This window comes from Aspergillus clavatus, genomic scaffold (assembly GCF_000002715.2).
Source record: "Aspergillus clavatus NRRL 1 1099423829798 genomic scaffold, whole genome shotgun sequence".
Lineage (NCBI taxonomy): Eukaryota > Fungi > Ascomycota > Eurotiomycetes > Eurotiales > Aspergillaceae > Aspergillus > Aspergillus clavatus.
The window spans coordinates 405,852-423,529 of record NW_001517101.1 but is presented as its reverse complement, the minus strand read 5'-3'; the positions used below and the strand labels follow the sequence as shown (position 1 = coordinate 423,529).

General features: G+C 43.6%; 3 protein-coding genes across 3 annotated transcripts, besides 18 other annotated features; 1 reads left to right on the top strand and 2 right to left on the bottom strand.

Moving 5' to 3' along the window:
• Positions 1-214: 214 nt before the first annotated feature.
• Positions 215-240: a microsatellite.
• Positions 216-240: a microsatellite.
• A 428-nt stretch (positions 241-668) lies between these two features.
• Positions 669-705: a microsatellite.
• A 41-nt stretch (positions 706-746) lies between these two features.
• Positions 747-772: a microsatellite.
• Positions 773-2,229: 1,457 nt separating this feature from the next.
• Positions 2,230-2,275: a microsatellite.
• Positions 2,276-3,231: 956 nt separating this feature from the next.
• Positions 3,232-3,285: a microsatellite.
• Positions 3,286-4,212: 927 nt separating this feature from the next.
• Positions 4,213-4,254: a microsatellite.
• Positions 4,255-6,147: 1,893 nt separating this feature from the next.
• Positions 6,148-6,334: a microsatellite.
• Positions 6,303-6,345: a microsatellite.
• A 1,028-nt stretch (positions 6,346-7,373) lies between these two features.
• Positions 7,374-7,419: a microsatellite.
• Positions 7,403-7,426: a microsatellite.
• Positions 7,427-7,924: 498 nt separating this feature from the next.
• Positions 7,925-7,985: a microsatellite.
• Positions 7,926-7,985: a microsatellite.
• Positions 7,986-8,310: 325 nt separating this feature from the next.
• Positions 8,311-9,752, top strand: ACLA_089370 (FAD-dependent oxidoreductase; the record flags this gene model as incomplete). Its single annotated transcript, XM_001272670.1, has 3 exons — positions 8,311-8,991; positions 9,050-9,256; positions 9,318-9,752. 3 exons carry the CDS (start codon positions 8,311-8,313, stop codon positions 9,750-9,752), a joined length of 1,323 nt encoding a protein of 440 aa, XP_001272671.1.
• Positions 9,753-11,206: 1,454 nt separating this feature from the next.
• Positions 11,207-12,605, bottom strand: ACLA_089360 (BTB/POZ domain-containing protein; the record flags this gene model as incomplete). Its single annotated transcript, XM_001272669.1, has 3 exons — positions 11,207-11,580; positions 11,633-12,151; positions 12,467-12,605. 3 exons carry the CDS (start codon positions 12,603-12,605, stop codon positions 11,207-11,209), a joined length of 1,032 nt encoding a protein of 343 aa, XP_001272670.1.
• Positions 12,235-12,260: a microsatellite.
• Positions 12,260-12,317: a microsatellite.
• A 1,725-nt stretch (positions 12,606-14,330) lies between the features above and the next one.
• Positions 14,331-17,357, bottom strand: ACLA_089350 (putative C6 transcription factor; the record flags this gene model as incomplete). Its single annotated transcript, XM_001272668.1, has 1 exon — positions 14,331-17,357. The coding sequence occupies one exon, from the start codon at positions 17,355-17,357 to the stop codon at positions 14,331-14,333; it is 3,027 nt and encodes a 1,008-aa protein (XP_001272669.1).
• Positions 16,882-16,922: a microsatellite.
• Positions 16,883-16,922: a microsatellite.
• A 44-nt stretch (positions 17,358-17,401) lies between the features above and the next one.
• Positions 17,402-17,427: a microsatellite.
• Between the last annotated feature and the right edge of the window lie 251 nt (positions 17,428-17,678).

Sequence of the window (17,678 nt, the reverse complement as noted above, 5' to 3'; positions counted from 1 at the left end):
GAAGTATTGTATCTACTGTTTGGAAATAGGTAAATGATAGAGATATGATAGTGATATAGACAGCTCTGATTGAGGTGGATGTGGGAGATAGATAAGTGCGATAAAAGAAAAAAAGGATTAAAAAAAAAAAGAAGGGAAAAAGGCAAGGGGGGGAGGAGGAGGAGGGATGGAAGAGAAGGATTGTAAGGAAGAGTCAGCAGGAAGCTGGTCAGCCTAATAATAATAATAATAATAATAATACTACTACTAATGAGGAGGTAAGTAAAAAAGCTCCCTTGAACTACGGATGTTAAGAGGAGAGTGAGAAAGAGAGAGCAGGGCTACTTAGAGAGAGGGAGAGAGAGTTACTGTAGTAGAGAGAAGAGACAGAGAAGAGAGAAAGCGTACTGTGAGTACTGGTAGGGTATGGTCAGGTAATGGTAATTACCCGATACAGTACAATACCCTCACACAATTGACAATAAGAGACTGAAGATTGGGTGAAAAGAGGGGAACGAAGGAAAGCCGGTCGAAAGAGTGGATGGTCGGGAAGACACCGTGGAGGCTTCAAGCTTAAAGTCGACTAAAACTAGCAGCTCTCAGACTCCTACTGACACAGTCTGAGATAGATACTACGGAGTCAATACTACGAAAAGGAGAAAGGGTAGCTGAGCAGAGAAGAGATGGATTGACGATGACGATGATGATGATGATGATGATGCTGATAGTCGATAACGATAACCGTTCTACTTAAGTTTACGGAGGACAAAAAAAAAAAAAAAAAAAGAAAAAACCCCAAGAATCCGGTGGCACCACAAATTGTTCCATGGAAACTTTCCAACCGATTACCCAGTATGTAGCTAGTAGTAGCTACATTTATAGAGTCTACCTATCTCCAAGACCTCGGAGCTACCGTTGCAGCAAGAATGACAACAGGACTTGGGGGCCATCTCAACTACTAGCTACAGAGTAGATCGATACTACTACGAAAGGACTAGTGCTTTTATCCAAAAGGCAGAAATGAATTCAACTAGCGCAAATTGTATTCAAATGTCACACAGACCTCCAGCCAATGGCAATACTCCAGTCTTCGAAGGTCAAGGAAAGTTTTACTCCGTAATGCCGAGACAAGAAAAAAAGTTAATTGTATTTCGCCTATCGATGAACCAGAACGTGGGACAGCGCGATATCCGCTTCGACATGGTAGGATTGGTAGAATCTAATGCCAGATTCCAAGTGAGAAACCAGAGAAAAGAGGGTATTCTGATTCTTCAGTTGGATGACTTGACTGTATACCGAGCTGACGAGAGATTGGCGATAAAGTAGAATGTATCCCTTACATTCTCAGCCTCTTCCATAGGTACCTAGGTACGGAGGAATTGAGGTCGGAACTCGGCTGAGATGGAAACCCTGGTCATTACCAGTACCAGTACCATTACCCAGCACTTTGGGAAACCCGGTGGAACCCCCTCCGCCCCTCATGAGATTCGAGAAGATTGAATAATTGGGAATGGAAGAGAGCTAATGCAGCCTGACCTGAAGAGCTGATGTGATGAAGTTGATTGATTGATTTTGATCCCAGAGAGCAGACATGTCGAATAGGAAATGAGGACAGAGCAGTTACTCTCACGGTCTCACCTCTCTCCCCCTCCAAGCTCTCCCCAGCTCTCAATTACTAGTGGTAGTCACTAGTGTCTACTCGTACTAGACTCGATTCAACTGCTCGTCTCGGCGCCACTCCATTCTTTATTCCGTTCCGAAGTGGGGCCGGTCTTTTGGAAACTGACACAGTCGGCCAAATTTGCAGTGGCAACTGGTAATGGCATTGGGAATGACACGGGCAATGGCAACTGGCAACTGGTTGGATCCTCTATTATTACATTTACAGATGATTCTCCCAGCGATAGGGAAGGTACTCACGATGAAATTATCTAGAGTGACTGTATACTTCCATTCCATCCGGAGTACATCAATCTCAAGTGTAATGTAATGGGCAAGGAGGGGTTTGGTTGCCCCCCAGTGTTTGCCTTTTAAGCGAGACGGGTGCCGTGTATTCCCGCGGCCTTGACACCTGATCATGCGCGGATTCTTCACTGAAAGTCCTCTGCAGCCAAAAAGTGAACTACAAGCGAGTTATCTATCTATCAACTAAATCTAGAAGAATGCCAGATTGAACCATGTGTAGTGGGATTGTGTATGCAATAAAGTGGAGGACTCGAGGTACCTACTCGGCTATTACACTACTACACTACCTAGCTCCTAGTCCTAGCTCCTAGTACCTAGTACCTAGTACCTATGACCTTGAGGATACAAGTGGAGCAGGTTCTCAACTCTCTGGTTTGGATCTCTCTGGTCGCTAACAACGAGTCATGACCAAAACAGGTCCTGTCAAGGTCAACCTCTCTTCCATCAAGTCATGTCACACCGTGTGACTTCTCTTGACTTCCCTCACCTGAACTCCCAAGGAGGAAACTAGCTGCATTTCCTCTTCGGATGCCATGCAGCTTGGAGATCGAATGATTGGATCTCGCTTTCCCCAGGGAGATTACGATTTCAATGAGGTGTTGACTCGGAGATACTAATGATGCTACCGCACTAAACACTCTACACTCAACTCGGTTTGTTGCATCCAAGAGCATCTTGATTGGAGTCAGCCAGTCATGCTTACTTCATCCTGCTCTGTGGTATGATAGCTTGGAAGTAGTGTACACAGCTCACATAAGCAGTCCAGACTGCTTATATAAGCTATATCCTGTACATGTGACTGCCAAGACTATTAATAAGTATTTATAGCTTGTGTGACCTATATAATAAATTATTATTCTATCTAAAATTCTAGTATAGTAAATATTTTAAATACTTATTTAAGTACTTAGTAACTACTTTATAATTAATTTATTAATTATAGAGGCAGCTAAGACTTAACCCTATAAATATAGTATTAGTTTAATTAAGCTCTATACTAAATAATAGTCTATTTAACTAGCTAGAAGATATAATATAAAGTAATAAAGTATAGTTAATATAAGTATTTTTTAAGTAGTTACTAACTAATTACTAACTACTTAAGATTAATATTTATTAATTTCTCTTACTAATATAAAAACCTCTGCTCTTATAATATTAAAGACTAAGTATATTAATAATCTCTCTAAGTATTCTACTAGCTATATTCTTAGTTATATATATATTATTCTAGTTATATAATATATATAGAATAAAGTAGAGTAAATAATATAGAAGATATAAAAAAACTAACTTATATAGTATTTTTTAACTACTTATAAACTATTTATAAACTACTTAGATTTAATATACTTAGAAGCAGACCTTTAGCTAGAGAAAATATAGTATTTATTTATTTTTTCTATTATATTTAATAAAAAAATAGATATAGAAGTACTTAGGTATTCTAGCTTATAAATATCTTAGTCTATTTTTTCTTTCTTATTATTATACCTTAGTAGATGAGAGTATTTAGAAAAGAATTTAAGAATCTTAGGGATTAATCTAGATTCTTAAGTCTAATATTTAAAAATAGAATATCTATAGATAAGTAGTTTATAAGTACTTCTTAATTACTTACTAATTATTTAATAGTTATTATTACTCTAAACTTAGCTTATTTAAGAGGGGATTAGATTATATATTATAGCTCTTATTATATAAGCTAATATTTAAAAGATATTAATAACTAGTATAGTTTAAGTACTTCCTAAGTATTTACTAAGTACTTATTAACTACTTTAGAATATTTTTAGAAATTATATACCTTATATTAGGTGTGTGAATAAAATAGCTAATATTATAATAAAATATTATTATAGAGTAATTTAAGAATATACTTCTATTAATTTTAATTTCTTAGAGAAGCTTTTTAATAAGGATATTATATCTTAGTCTAAAGAATATAATATCTTTAAGCTACTAGCATCCTAGTAAAAGTTCTATAATAAATACTTATTAAGTATTTAGTAACTTCTATAGGAGTACTTTCTAACTAGTTTAAATTATAATTCTCTATAAGGCTCTAGACACCTAAAGTATACTCCTTATAATATTATTTTTAATACTTTAGTCCCTATAAATATTTCCTAATATCTATATATCCTATTTATCTTATATAGTATTTATTAGCATCCTCCACCCCTATCTACTAAGCCTCCTAAATATATTCTATAGGTAGTAAAGCAGATTATCTAGGAGATCTAGAACCTTAGTTTAATAACTAGTAAGTAGTTTCTAAGTACTTATATAGTACTTACTAAGTACTTAATAGCTTAATTTCTTTAAAATCCTTAGCTTAAAGCCTTCTATAAGAAGTATAATACTTCTATATTAATAGATATTTATAAGAGTTTCTATAATAAAGATTAAATTACTATAGTTATTTAGAAGTAATAGCTTTTTTTATATCTAAATAGATAGAATATAAATAGTCTAATATTTCTCTAAGAGATTAATCTATATATAAAGATAAGTACTTTATAAGTAGTCTTAAAATAATTTCTAAGTACTTATAGCTCTTAGATATATATCTAGAGGATATTCTATAATTTATAAGGAACTATAATTCTTTATATATATAAAGAGTAGATTTAACTACTTATAATACTATCTTCTTTTAAAGTAGATATATCTTTTAAATATATCTACTTAAAAAAAATAAATAAGATCCTTTTTATAATATTTCTACCTAATTAATTAAAAAATAAGTACTTCCTAAGTAGTTAGAGAGTACTTACTAAGTACTTCTCTTAGTTATTATCTTATTTTATATCTTTATAAGCTTTAATTCTATTAAAGAATATTATCTACTATTTAAAAGGGTTTTCTCCTTAGTAGAAAGTATTCTAGGATAGTTAATATCCTTTAATTATCTCTATAGTACTAGAATATATAGGATTATAATAGATATAGACTTAAAATAATATACTAATAAGTAATTAAATACTATTTATAAATTACTTACTAAGTATTTAGGCCTTAGGTAATATCTCTCTAAGATTAATCCTCTATATTAGGATATAATATAGTAGTTAAAGTATATTTTACTATTCTATTATATTTATTTCTAATATTTAATCTTAAAGACTATTAGTATAAGAAGCTAGGGGAGCCCTCTTTAGAGCTATATAATAAGTTTTCTAGATTATCTATCTAAAGAGGACTATAATAAACTACTAAAACTTTTAATTAGTTATAAATTATTTATTAACTACTTAGGAAATACCTACTAACTACTTTTAGAATATAAAAGTCTAAATATTTAAAATTAGGCATAATAGAAGAAGAGCTAAGTAATTAAAGTAGGCTTAAATAAAATATACTCTTAAATTTAGTCTTATTATTTTAATTTATTATAAAATTATACTAATACTATTAAGTAATTATATTAGAAGTTATATACTTTAGGGAAATATCTTATATTAGTAGAAGTAGTTAAGAAGTAAGTACTTTCTAAATACTTAGGAACTACTTATTAAGTACTAAACTTTAATCTAGTTTAGTAAAGCTTAATTAGGAAGATATCTTATAATATAAGAACTTTTCTAAGTTAAATATTCACTACTTATATTAAATATTAAATATAGAGGTAAATTACCTCTATTATATAAGTTAAGAAAGTATATTAATATTTACTAAGTACTTACTAAGTAGTTTTAAAGTAATTACTAACTACTTTTTTAGAGAGCTAGAAATACTACTAGTTAGACTCCTTAGATATTACTAAAATATAAAGTATATTAGAATTAAGAAGAGGTAATACTTAGGTTAATTCTTAATAATCTCTATTCTAGATAAGAGGATTAAGATAAGTACTTCCTAATTATTTAAGAAGTATTTATTAGCTACTTATTAAGTATTTAGCCCTAGTTATTTCCTTTACTATATTACCTTAATAAATATAATAAATCTAGAGTAGAGATAACAGGAGCTTAAATTAAAGAAGCTTAAAATTAAAATAAAGAAATAGAAAAAAGAAATTTACTTATAGTAGCTTAAGAATAAAAGATTAGAACTAGATCTTATAGAGTAATAAATATAAATTAGAGAGACTTCTTAATATAAATTAAGTAGTTTCTAAGTACTTCTAAAGTAGTTTAAAAGTAATTAAAGTTAAATATTTCTTTATAATAATAATATCATATTTAATTTAGCACTCCTAGTAATTAGGTTAAGTACTTAGTAAGTAGTTATTAAGTACTTAGAAATATTAAGCTATAGTATACTAGATATAGTAATTAGATTAAGTACTTAATAAGTAGTTATTAAGTACTTAGGAATATTAAGCTATAGTATACTAGATATAGTGATTAGGTTAAGTACTTAATAAGTAGTTATTAAGTACTTATTAAGTACTTAAGTATATTAAGTTATAGTATATCTTAGATATATTAAGATTATATATCTTAGTTATTAATTTAGTACTAATATATTAAACTTATAATATATTCTTTCTAAGTACTTTCTAAGTAATTATAAGATATTTTAAAGCTATATTTTATAGTAAATTTACCTCTCTTATATCTTATAATTATTATTTATTATCCTAATATAAGAACTAGCTAAGTAGTTACTAAGTATTTTAAAACTAATTATTATTTAGTCTTAATCTTAATTATATTCTTTATTTTCTTAGTATTCTTAACTTCTTTAATCTCTTTAGATCTTTTATTATATCTTAGCTAATATTCTTCTTCCTTCTTAGTTTTAATACTAAGACTAGAAAGAATAGATAATATACTATCTTTATTACTTTTTTTACTTAATTCCTTCTTTATCTTCTTTTTAGTCTTCTTTATATCTTTATTATTATATAGAATACATGGTCTCTAAGCTTATGATAAAGTAGGTATAAAAATAAAATAAATAAGAGTAAATATTAAATCTCTATAATTAAAAAAAAGAAAATAAGTATATTAATTAATATTCTTATAGTAGTTCTTATACTTCTTATAGGGGCTGTAGGGAACTTTCTATCTAAGATTTATTATCTATTATCTTATATATATAATATAGATCTAAGTAGTTAATAACTACTTAGAAAATAGTTTATAAGTAGTTAGGAAGTACTTATAAAGCTATCTTTTTTATAGGGGAGGGAGGGCTTTAAAGACTATTATAGAGTTATATTTAGTTTTATAATAATAATAATAAAGATAGCTAAAGTTATATCTATATTACTAAATAATCTATTATACTATTCTAAGTAGTTTATAAGTAGTTAATAAGTACTTATAAATTAATTTAATTATATAATATATTTATTACCTAATTAATATCTATCTACTTAGCCTAGCTACTAGTATTTCCTTCTTTAAGTTAGGTCTTTATTAATTTATATAGATATAGATAAGATTAGAGATTATTTATTAAAGTATATTTTTACTAAGTAGTTATTAAGTAGTTTATAAGTAGTTATTAAATAATTATTAAATAATTAATAACTATTTATTTATCTCTTAGAGTAATTAGAAATATAGTAAAAAACCTCCCTATAATAGATAATAATCTTTCTCTTATTATTTTATAAATAATTAAAAATTAGTTTCTAAGTACTTAAAAGTAATAATATAAATTCTTACTATCTTATATTCTAATAATTATAATATACTCTTTACTACTATCTCTAAGTACTACTTATATCTTAGCTATTATTATCCTATTAGCTATCTATATCTTAAGTAATAATAAGATAGTTTTTAAGTAATAAATAATTATCTTTTTAGTAATTTAAGCTATAGTTATATTAATAGTAGTATAGTGTAAGGTTTAGAAAGAGGTAATATAAGATAAAATTTTTTCTGAGGTTATATAAGCATTATATAACTTATTCTTATAATTTATAGATTTACTGCTCACCAGAGTAAAATTACAAGCTCATCCAACCTGTAACCACCTTGGAAGTACTCCATCCTATCAATCATCCGACCAACTCTGTAGAAGAGAAGAGAAAAAAAAAAAAAAGAAAAGAAAAGAAAAGAAAAGAAAAGAAAAGAAAACCAGCACAACAACAGCGAATATAACTATTTCTTCATGCTTCATCAGTATCCTGCACTCTCTCATCCAAAACTGACTTCGACTCTCCCAGGATTATGGAGGATATCCGATCCCCCGTGGGGTGGTGGGTCTCTGGATTATCCGATATGGGGTTTGACGATATGCCCTGTTCGATATCCGATTCACCACCATTGACACAATGCAGACTCTAGACTCTATCCCCTAGTGGCCAGCATATGGCGGCTTGATTCATACCATTGAAAAGGTGCCTTGGTCCCCTTCTCCTCCCCGAAAATCAATCTCCACGACACTTGCTGTAAGGGACAAATGACAACGCAAAAGAACTTCCACGTCGCCGTCATCGGCGGCGGCATCGCCGGCATGACTCTGGCCATCGCCCTCCACCGCCGTCAGATCCCAGTTACCATCTACGAGCAAGCCCCCGCGTTCGGCGAGGTAGGCGCAGGCGTCTCCTTCGGCCCCAACGCCGTCGAGGCGATGAAGGTGTGCCACCGCGGCATCCACGAGGCCTTCGAGCGGGTCTGCACGCGCAACCTGTGGCCCTCCAAGCAGAAGGTGTGGTTCGACTACCTGGATGGCTTTCACCGCGGCACCTCGACCAGCGCCCAGAACTCGAGCCGCCAGGACATCGCCTTCACTATCTCCAATAGCCTGGGCCAGACGGGTGTCCACCGGGCACATTTCCTAGACGAGCTGATCCAACTGGTGCCGAGCGAGATCGCGCGGTTCAACAAGCGCCTGGAGAACGTCACGGAGCGCGCCGACGGCAAGCTTGTGATGCACTTCGCCGATGGATCGGAGGATCTGACCGATGTGGTTGTCGGCTGCGACGGCATCAAGTCACAGGTCCGCCGGCTCATCGTCGGCGACGACCACCCCTCGGTGCATCCATCATACACGCACAAGTATGCCTATCGCGGCCTGGTGCCCATGGAACAGGCCATCGAGGCCGTGGGGGAGGAACTGGCGTCGAATTCCTGCATGCATGTGCGTCGCTCCGCCTTTTCCTTTCTTTCATCGACCATACTGACATACACATACATAGATGGGCCCCGGCGGCCACATGTTGACCTTCCCCGTCAACCAAGGCAAAACCCTCAACATCGTCGCCTTCCACACCTCCCCCGATGAATGGACCGACTACCCGCGCCTCACCCGCCAAGGGACTCGTGACGAAGCACTCCGCGACTTTGCCGGCTACGGGCCCAACGTCACCAAGCTGCTGAAACTGACCGATGAGAAACTCAGCGTGGTACGTCCACCCACCTTTCCATCTTTCCCCCTCCCCACAGTATGATACTAACATCCCTCAGTGGGCCATCTTCGACCTCGGCGACCACCCGGTCCCCACCTTCCACAAAGGCCGTATCTGCATCACCGGCGACGCCGCGCACGCGACCTCCCCGCACCACGGCGCCGGCGCCGGCTTCTGCATCGAGGACACGGCGGTGCTGGCGACGCTGCTAGCGGACGAGCGGGTGCAGACGGGCGCCGACCTCGCGGCCGTCCTGGCAGCATATGATCACAGCCGCCGCGAGCGGGCGCAGTGGTTGGTGCAGAGCAGCCGGTTCGCGGGGAACTGCTACGAGTGGCTCGCGGAGGGCGTGGGGGCGGATTTCGCGAAGATCGAGCAGGCGATTACTCACCGGAATGGGATCATTGCCCATGTCGATGTGCCGGCGATGTGTGCGCAGGCGAGGGAGGGTCTGAGGAGGCGGTTGGGGCGGGTGAGGAGGGGGGTTTTGTAGTGGGTTGGGTTTCGTTTGTGGACGCCATTGTAGCTTGGTCGATGTTCAGCTGCATATGCATATATCATTGTTCGATCCATTCTACCTCTCCTTATTTCTCTGAACCAAAGACTCATCCTCCCGATCATTTCTCTCCTCTGTCTGGTCGCTGAATCTGATGTGTATCCAGGTGGACTCCGCCAATGGAAAGAAAGAGACTATGCGGGTTGATTGTCTTACATCGAATACCCTAAAGCTACATGAACACCCGCATGTCTCTACTATCCGATACAGACATGCATGATTCCCACCCAGCACAGACGAACGGAACCTGCCTACCCTTACCCAATACGATTGCAGTGTAGCCACTACAGATCCGGACCTACGTAGTACAGAGAATGAAGGAACCGGACTATTTCCCCACATCAAGGATCCAGAACAGCGAGCTTTTTTTCGATCACGGATTCCAACCACACATACACACACCGGCCTAGTTTCGTAACCTCTTCCGGCCGGATTCTCGCAAGCGTTGACATATCGCCCTCTACCCAACCCCATGCAATGCAGCCAGTGACTGTAGTCTGTAGGTACCCCCACTCCGCTTACGGGGACATGAACTGCAAAAAGGAAACGAATCGACAACTCCCGCCGCCTCCGGGGTCTGGAACGAGAACAGCCGACTCTTTGACGAGCCACGAGCCACATTGTCATCAAAGTACGTCTGCCTTGTTTGTCGCCCATGCATGACAGAGCAGGAGCTTAAACGAGTATGTTCTACTAAGTCGTGGCTGTAGTTAGGGCCAACTGAGAGCAACGCTACCCCACCGGGACGATCGTATGTTTGGCTCAAAACCTTCTGTCGTGAGTCTAGTGAGTGAGTATCGTCGCAAGGATGGCCGAGGACCTCGCCCTTGCTAGCGTATTTGTTGGGCCAGGGAGAACCATCACATGGGGCTTAGTACTTGTTATATAAGATTGCTACGCGTCGGAGGGATGCCACTTGTTTGAGTGTAGGAAGTCGTCGTGGAAGACAAGACACCATGGGTGATGAAATCACTGGGAAACTCATCAGCGAGGACTTGAACCGCGTCTCGATCAGATGGGGCTAAAGGCATATCGACTGATATACGTAGTACTGCGTAGGAGACGTTTGGTGATGGTGATTATTCCATGCTCTGCTCTGCTCTGTGCTCAGAGCTTGTTGCAGTCTTTTGGGGGCTCCGGGACAAGGGGAAGAAGAAGTGGAGCAAGAGGAAAGGAAAGTCCTTCTAGCATTCCAAGAATCATACTCTGGCAAGCTACAGATGGACTGTCATATCTCTTGCTCAGAAAGCCTAAGTATACATACTGTGCCAGCTCTCACCAACCGATCCTTCTGCATCCTAGAAAATGCCGGGCTGACCGCCATGAGACATTCGATTAAGTCTCTTCATATTCGTAGCATATGTCTTCGGACGCTTTCCCAGGCGAAGATCTCACCAGTACTTATCTTCTCCGCTAATACCGGGGATGCTGCCACTCGGGTAACCGAGGAGCCATACAAATGAGGACGCAGAACAGGAGTGACGCCTAAGATTGCCCCTAGCAGACTTCGAAGTACTCCCCCATTCTGGTGAGGCGAGGGCCGAAATATGCTGCACAATCTGATGGTAATTCGCGCCCAGATAAGGCGCAATAAGGCTCGGCGACAGCAGGCCTGTTGGATGCATCTGTAAGGTGAGAGCGCCGTACATGATGGAGCGGCACTCTAAACCACACCCTAGCTTGCCACTGAACAGGTCCGCTTGAGCCTGGCGGAGTCGCTTGATAATGGTATCAATCCACGACTCTCTGGTGGAATACATCGTTTCTAGAGAGGTATTAGCGAAGGTTTATATGGAACAACAGCTCATTCGCCATACCAATGAGTGTTGCAGGAATCGGAAGCCCAAGATGGTCGATGCAACCATTACTTTGCGACATCACAGTCGAGGTAACTTCCTCGAATTGTTCAGGAAGCCTGAAAAACCACGAGATCCATAGCCAGAGGATCGAATCTCGGCAGAGTGTTGCAGGCGGTTTCTCCAACGCCTGAACCCAGATATTGGAGAAGAACCCCAGGACCTCCCGGCACTCGTAGTAGTCGGCCAGAATTGCTAGTTTGGCAATCATCTCAAGAGTGAGCTGCTTTGGTAATTGATCATTCTGGCAATGCATCGCGCGAAGCAGGATCAAGAGCGCTTCGCTATCCCAGCTCTCCGCGGTGATCTCAACAGTTCCTTTTTGGAGATACGTCGCGCTCTCTTTCCAGCCACCCGTGAGTATCTTCTTGAACACTGGTGAAGCGAGGGTTAAATGTTTCATGGAGACCTGGAAGCGGTGGCTATTTTCTGTGTCATTGTCGCAGTTGGGCTGTTGCGCTGGACCAGGGTCATTTGGTTCTGTAGCTACTCTAGTATGAGTTCCAGTAAGATTCGAGTCCAATGGATGATCGAGTGATTCAGCAACCGGTTCGGCTACTACTTCAGGTTCAGGTTCAGGTTCAGGTTCTGGCTCTGGCTCTGGCTCTGGCTCTGGCTCTGGCTCTGGCTCTAGCTCTGGCTCTGGTTTAAATTCCACAAGATCCGAAGCTACATCAGACGCATCAGAGCAAGCACAAGATCCAATTCAAAATCTTCTTCGACGGGCGGTCCCCATAGGGGTTTTCCCCATCGATCCTGACAGTCTCGTCTCCTTCAGAGGCTGGGAACACATACCCGCATTCAAATCATCACTCCACTCCGCAAAGGGGGCATTCGCATTGCGCAGGATAATGACCACTTCGCCATCCGGGTCAATAATATGCATATTCTGTCCGATGGCGCGTCCACTGGCCGATTCACCGGTCTCTTCCATTCGCAGGGAGGCAGGAAATGATGTCGACAGTGATCGATCGATGATGGAGAGGTTTGGAGTTGTAAATGCAAGTCTATGCTTTATCTACCTTGAAATGTCTGTCAGGTTGGCAGTGTGTTAGTGTGGCGGTTGCTGGTTGGGCTCTCGTGACAACGGAGAGATCTTTTTATAGAACTCTCAGAGTTAAAAGAGATGCTTCTGGCATTTGGATCCAACAGTGGACGAAAGAAATAGAGGCCTTCTGATTGATGCACATTGTCTTGAGGGGGGGGAAGAAAGCGCTTGGATGTGCGGTAAAACAGGAAGATCAGAGCGAATGAGATGAGCTACTTACTAGATTGATTCTTACCCCTGCAGAACGAAGGCGCGTATATCTAGACAGTATCACAAGTTGTCTCTGGAGATGCAATAAGCCTTGTGAGAGCTGGGTATGGTTATCAATATATAGGAAAGGGAAGCTCACTTTCATCATAATAATGATATACTGTTGCTCATCTACAGAATGTCTAGTAAGACCAGAAAATAAATCAGAATCATCCATCTCCAGCTTAACCCTAACCACCAGACAATGGCCTGCTAGACTGTTATCACCAGTTACAAGCACAGATGCAACACTAAGAATGTCTGGAATAGTTCTTCATTCTTCATGGGCTGAATATTTGCATCCTTGGCTTAAATCATCACCTCCCAAGTATATGATACCTCCATCCCATCTTCTCCCTCCAACTATCCCTAACTACAACACCTCCATACCTCCATATCTACAATCAAAAATGTCCAAAATCTCCATCGCCGGCGGAGACCTCGGAGAGATGGGAACAACCCTGGATGCAGAAGCGGATATCCAGATTGACATGGATATAAGACCATAAATCCAAGAGCAAGAGCGGGGGGATCATAGCTCTGCGTCCACAGAGATAGTTCAACGCTTCCAGGGGCAAAACGACAAACATGCAGCGCCAGTTCTCTATCTTCTTGGAGACGAGCCGTCGACGCCCAGCTGGAAACTCGAGGATCTGCAGCGCGCGGTGGGCTTGAGTCTTCCCACGTTGCGCAGCCCTGAGGGATCTCTCCCCTTTCCCGTGCCTGGCTTCTTTTTCAGTACACGGCTGAGTGGTACTGCCACACCTGCCGTTCAGCGGCTCGGCGCGCGCCTTGCGCGTCGTCCAGAAGACCATTTACACGCTGCTGCCGGACGCGATCGATCGGGCGACTCGGAGGGCTGTCCACTGCAGAAGATGCTGTGGGTGGAAATGGACGATTCCGTGATGATCGGATGGAAAGGCTTGACGTTACTGTGACGATGTACTATGTACTCTGCTGATGAGTCAGCTGCGCATGGCATAATTCTTATGCATTGGCTCTCCAAAAGGTGAACGAGAGTCAAACTCTGCTAAAACTACGATCAATAATAATAGATAGAAATGCCACCCAGACGCCGCGCTCAACACGGGTGGAAAGAGACCCCGTCCCATAATCAACCAAATCCAGTCGGATCAAATAATACCAACATCGCTTGCGCCAAAACCAACCTGACCAGACAAAAGAAAAAAAATCCTGCCAGATACCCAGTGGCTTTTGGAACCCATGACCCCCCCTTCTCCCAAAAGACAGACTGACGGGCGTCATCTCGCCCGCTCCCAAAACACATGATCGTAGAGTACATAAGACATGCCGGATAATAATACACAAAGAAAGATAAAAAAAGGAAAGGAAAGGAAGGCATCAGCGGGAGAATTCGCCCCACACGGTGCTTAACCATCCGGCCGGAATGCCAACCTCGGACGGCATCATGCTGGACAATTGGTCACAGTCGGATCCGTCCAGGAACGCCAGCACATCATCCCCACCGAGACTGGTCGACCACAGACCATTGGACGCGATGCTCTCATAGCCATCCACCGTCACGGGAGGAGAGGCCGCCGGATGGTTGACGGATCCCGGTGGAGGCAGCAGCGGAAGTCCGTGCGGAGCGGCCGCTTGGTTGATCGGGGGAAGAGATTGGGAATACGGCCCTTGTTGCCGCGAGGTAAGCCACGAGTTCAATGGCTGGAGACGGTTGGTCGGAGGGGGCACGCCTCCATACTGAGGGGAGGGACCGCCCGTCGAGGTCGGCGACGGGCCACCGTAGGTGCCAGACGGGGTGATTGATGGAAGGTTCGGAGAGGAAGTACCGTAGAGAGGACCGTCGGGATGGTGCTGCAAGGACGGGAGGGAATAGGGCGACTGCGGCTGCAGGGCCCGACTAGGAGGCAGTGGCAGGCTGGGTCGGCGCTCGGCATCGGGACCGGGATTGGGCAGCGGGAGCCCAGGGCTGTTGATCGGAACCCAGGATTCGCGACGTCCGCCCGCCCCATCCAGGGGAGGCTCACCCGTCTCACCGGGCTCACTGCGCACGGCATTGCTGCCGGCATCGCTGAGGTTCGTCGCCCGCTCCACACCGTCCTCCTCGGCACTGCCCTCGGGCAATCGGTCCTCCATGCTCCCAAAGTCGAGGAAGAGCTTCTCGAGCAGTTTGAACTCCTCCAGCCCGGCCCCGACGCCACCGTCTCGCACCAGCCGGATCCCGTTGGCATACGGATCGAGACCGTCCAGGCTCAGGTCCATCTTGCGGGACTGACGCCGGAAATCGCGCTTGACCTTGGAGAAGTAGCCGTGAAGTCGGTTCAGGGTGCGGAACCAGCCCGTGGCCATCTTGAGACGCGAGCGCATATCGCGCAGGATATCAAGGGCCTTGCGGGTCTGCGCTTGACCCTGTTGTCCGTCCCCGGGCGCTCCAGGCCTCAGGCTCAGGAGACCTTCGAGATCCATGTGGGGGAAATGGGTTGCGTAGATGCCGATCAAAGCCGCATTGTAGATGGCAAACCCAACTAGAGGGTTCTCGACCAACACCCCCCGCTCCTGACAGGTCACAACCAGGTCCATCGTCTGCCGGGCGGCCCGGAACAGCTCCCGGGCACTCTCGCGCCAGAATCCGTCGGCGGGCGAACCCACCTTTTCGCCGGGAAATAACGGCTCGTCGGACGGCCCGGCCGGCTCCTTACACCTCACGGGAAGAAACGGGATGTGGGCACGGTGGAGGACGATAACGGAGAGGAAGTAGACCACATGCATGACGGTATACGACGCCAGCTTGTTCTTGTACATGATATGTGTGTCGGTGTTGCGGGGGGAGTACTGCAGGTTGCGGGAGAGTCCATCTTGGAAGTCTCCCAGCATCGTCCGCAGCTTGGCGAATTGGGAATCCATATGCCAAGGGGGCAACTGTTCCGTTCTACTACCGTTAGTCCCGGAGCCGTAGTAGCCGACAGGGGCTGGGGCGGAATACCTTCGGCCCCCTGCACACGACCATTTGGCGATACTGCCCCAGATTCGGACGATGCGAATCACCCGGCTAAGCACGGGCTCCTCGGCCCCAATTTCCCATCGATCGATCTCATCCTCGCTGGAGTCTTTTCGGCGGGAGATGGGAGACCAGGGCTTGTTGTCGGGTGGGTTACTGGGGAGCTTGTCGTCGAACCCCCCCAAACTTTGGCGGATACTCGGGATCTGAACCCCCTGGGAGCCAAAGCTCTGCGGACGACGGGCCGAGGGTTCGTTGAGACGAGAGGTGCGCACGCGCTCGCCAAAGGCGAAGGCGTTCTCGCTGGGAAGCTGGATGCCCAGCTCCTTCACGCGGATCATGCGCGGTCGGTACTTGCCACTGCTGAGGCACCGGTCGAGGATGAAACAAGCCCAAAAGGTGCGACGCTTCGTCTCTTGGGCGATGACATCGTCGGATGTCTGCTCTTTGGGCTCCGGCCCTCGCCGGGGCACGCCAAAGATCTCAGTCTCGGGCTTGAGGGCCGGGGACCGGGGGGGTTCGCGGCACAGGAGCTCGTTTTCCAGCTCAAAGGGGAGCCCCATGGCCTGCGACAGTCGGATGGCCATTCCCACATACAACCATGCACTCTTGCCGCGGCACATGCCCCATTCATGGAGGGCGAGCATGAGCAGGGCCTGGACGCGGGTGAGATCGGGAATGGCCAGACTGGCACCATCAATGCCGGCCAGCCGGCTGCGCAGTGCCGTCGCATAGAATTCGGAGGCCACGAGAGGGTTCGACGGGTTGCCCGTAGAGGCGGGAGAGTGATAGGCGACGAGATGAGGGTGGAAGCGAGCGGTGAGGGCGAGGACGCCTAATGGGATTAAGGGATTCGATTCTGACTTGGGCGCGGGCGGACTTTGCGCGGAATCTCGCGAGTGTTCTTGGTTCGCGGTAGTATTGCTGCTGTTGGTAGTAGTAGTAGTAGTAGTAGTAGTAGTAGTAGTAGTAGTCGAATTGGTGGAACCCTGACTGCTCGAAAGTTGCCGAATCTGACTGAGGAAGGAGGCGGGATGCAGGAAGGGGAGGATGAGGGCGTAATGGGACTGGAAGAGATCAAAGACGGCCTCCCAGACCTTGACGGTCAGCACGGAGGAGTCGAGCACGTCCATGGATGCCTTGGCGGCATCTTTGGCGGCCGCGGAGGAGACGGTAGCCTTGCGCGAGCGTTGTCGCTTGGGGTTATCCCAATCGCCATTGCGATCCTCCCCATCGGCCATGGCGGCGATGTCCCGCTTCGCCGCACCAGCGCCCAGGCCGATGGCGGGTGTGGGATATACACATTCTCGACCGGAGGATTCGCATGCCCGACAGGTGGTATCGATTCCGGCATTGACGCATTTGATCTTGCTGCGACGGCATCGCGCACACGCGATACTCGACCGCATGATGTGGGTTGGAGGGTTCTTCTTCGAAGGCGTACTAGAAGGCAGAAGAGGAGGAGGAGGAGGAGGAGGAAGCGTAGGAAAAGAGGATTGCAGACCCAATGTCTGCTGCCAACCGGGTTAGTTCCTCCACAGACGGGGTGGCCTGGTTCAGCGCGTGTGTGAAGTGGCCGGTCTCGCCAAAACGGATTTCAAACCGGCCCAGGTTGTCGGCTCACGAGGGGGGACGAAAACAACAGAAATAAGCCGAGCGCCGACTGTGCCAGAACACTTATTAGGGATTCAGAACCGGATGGAATAGGTAGGGGAGGGGACTCCTTCGCC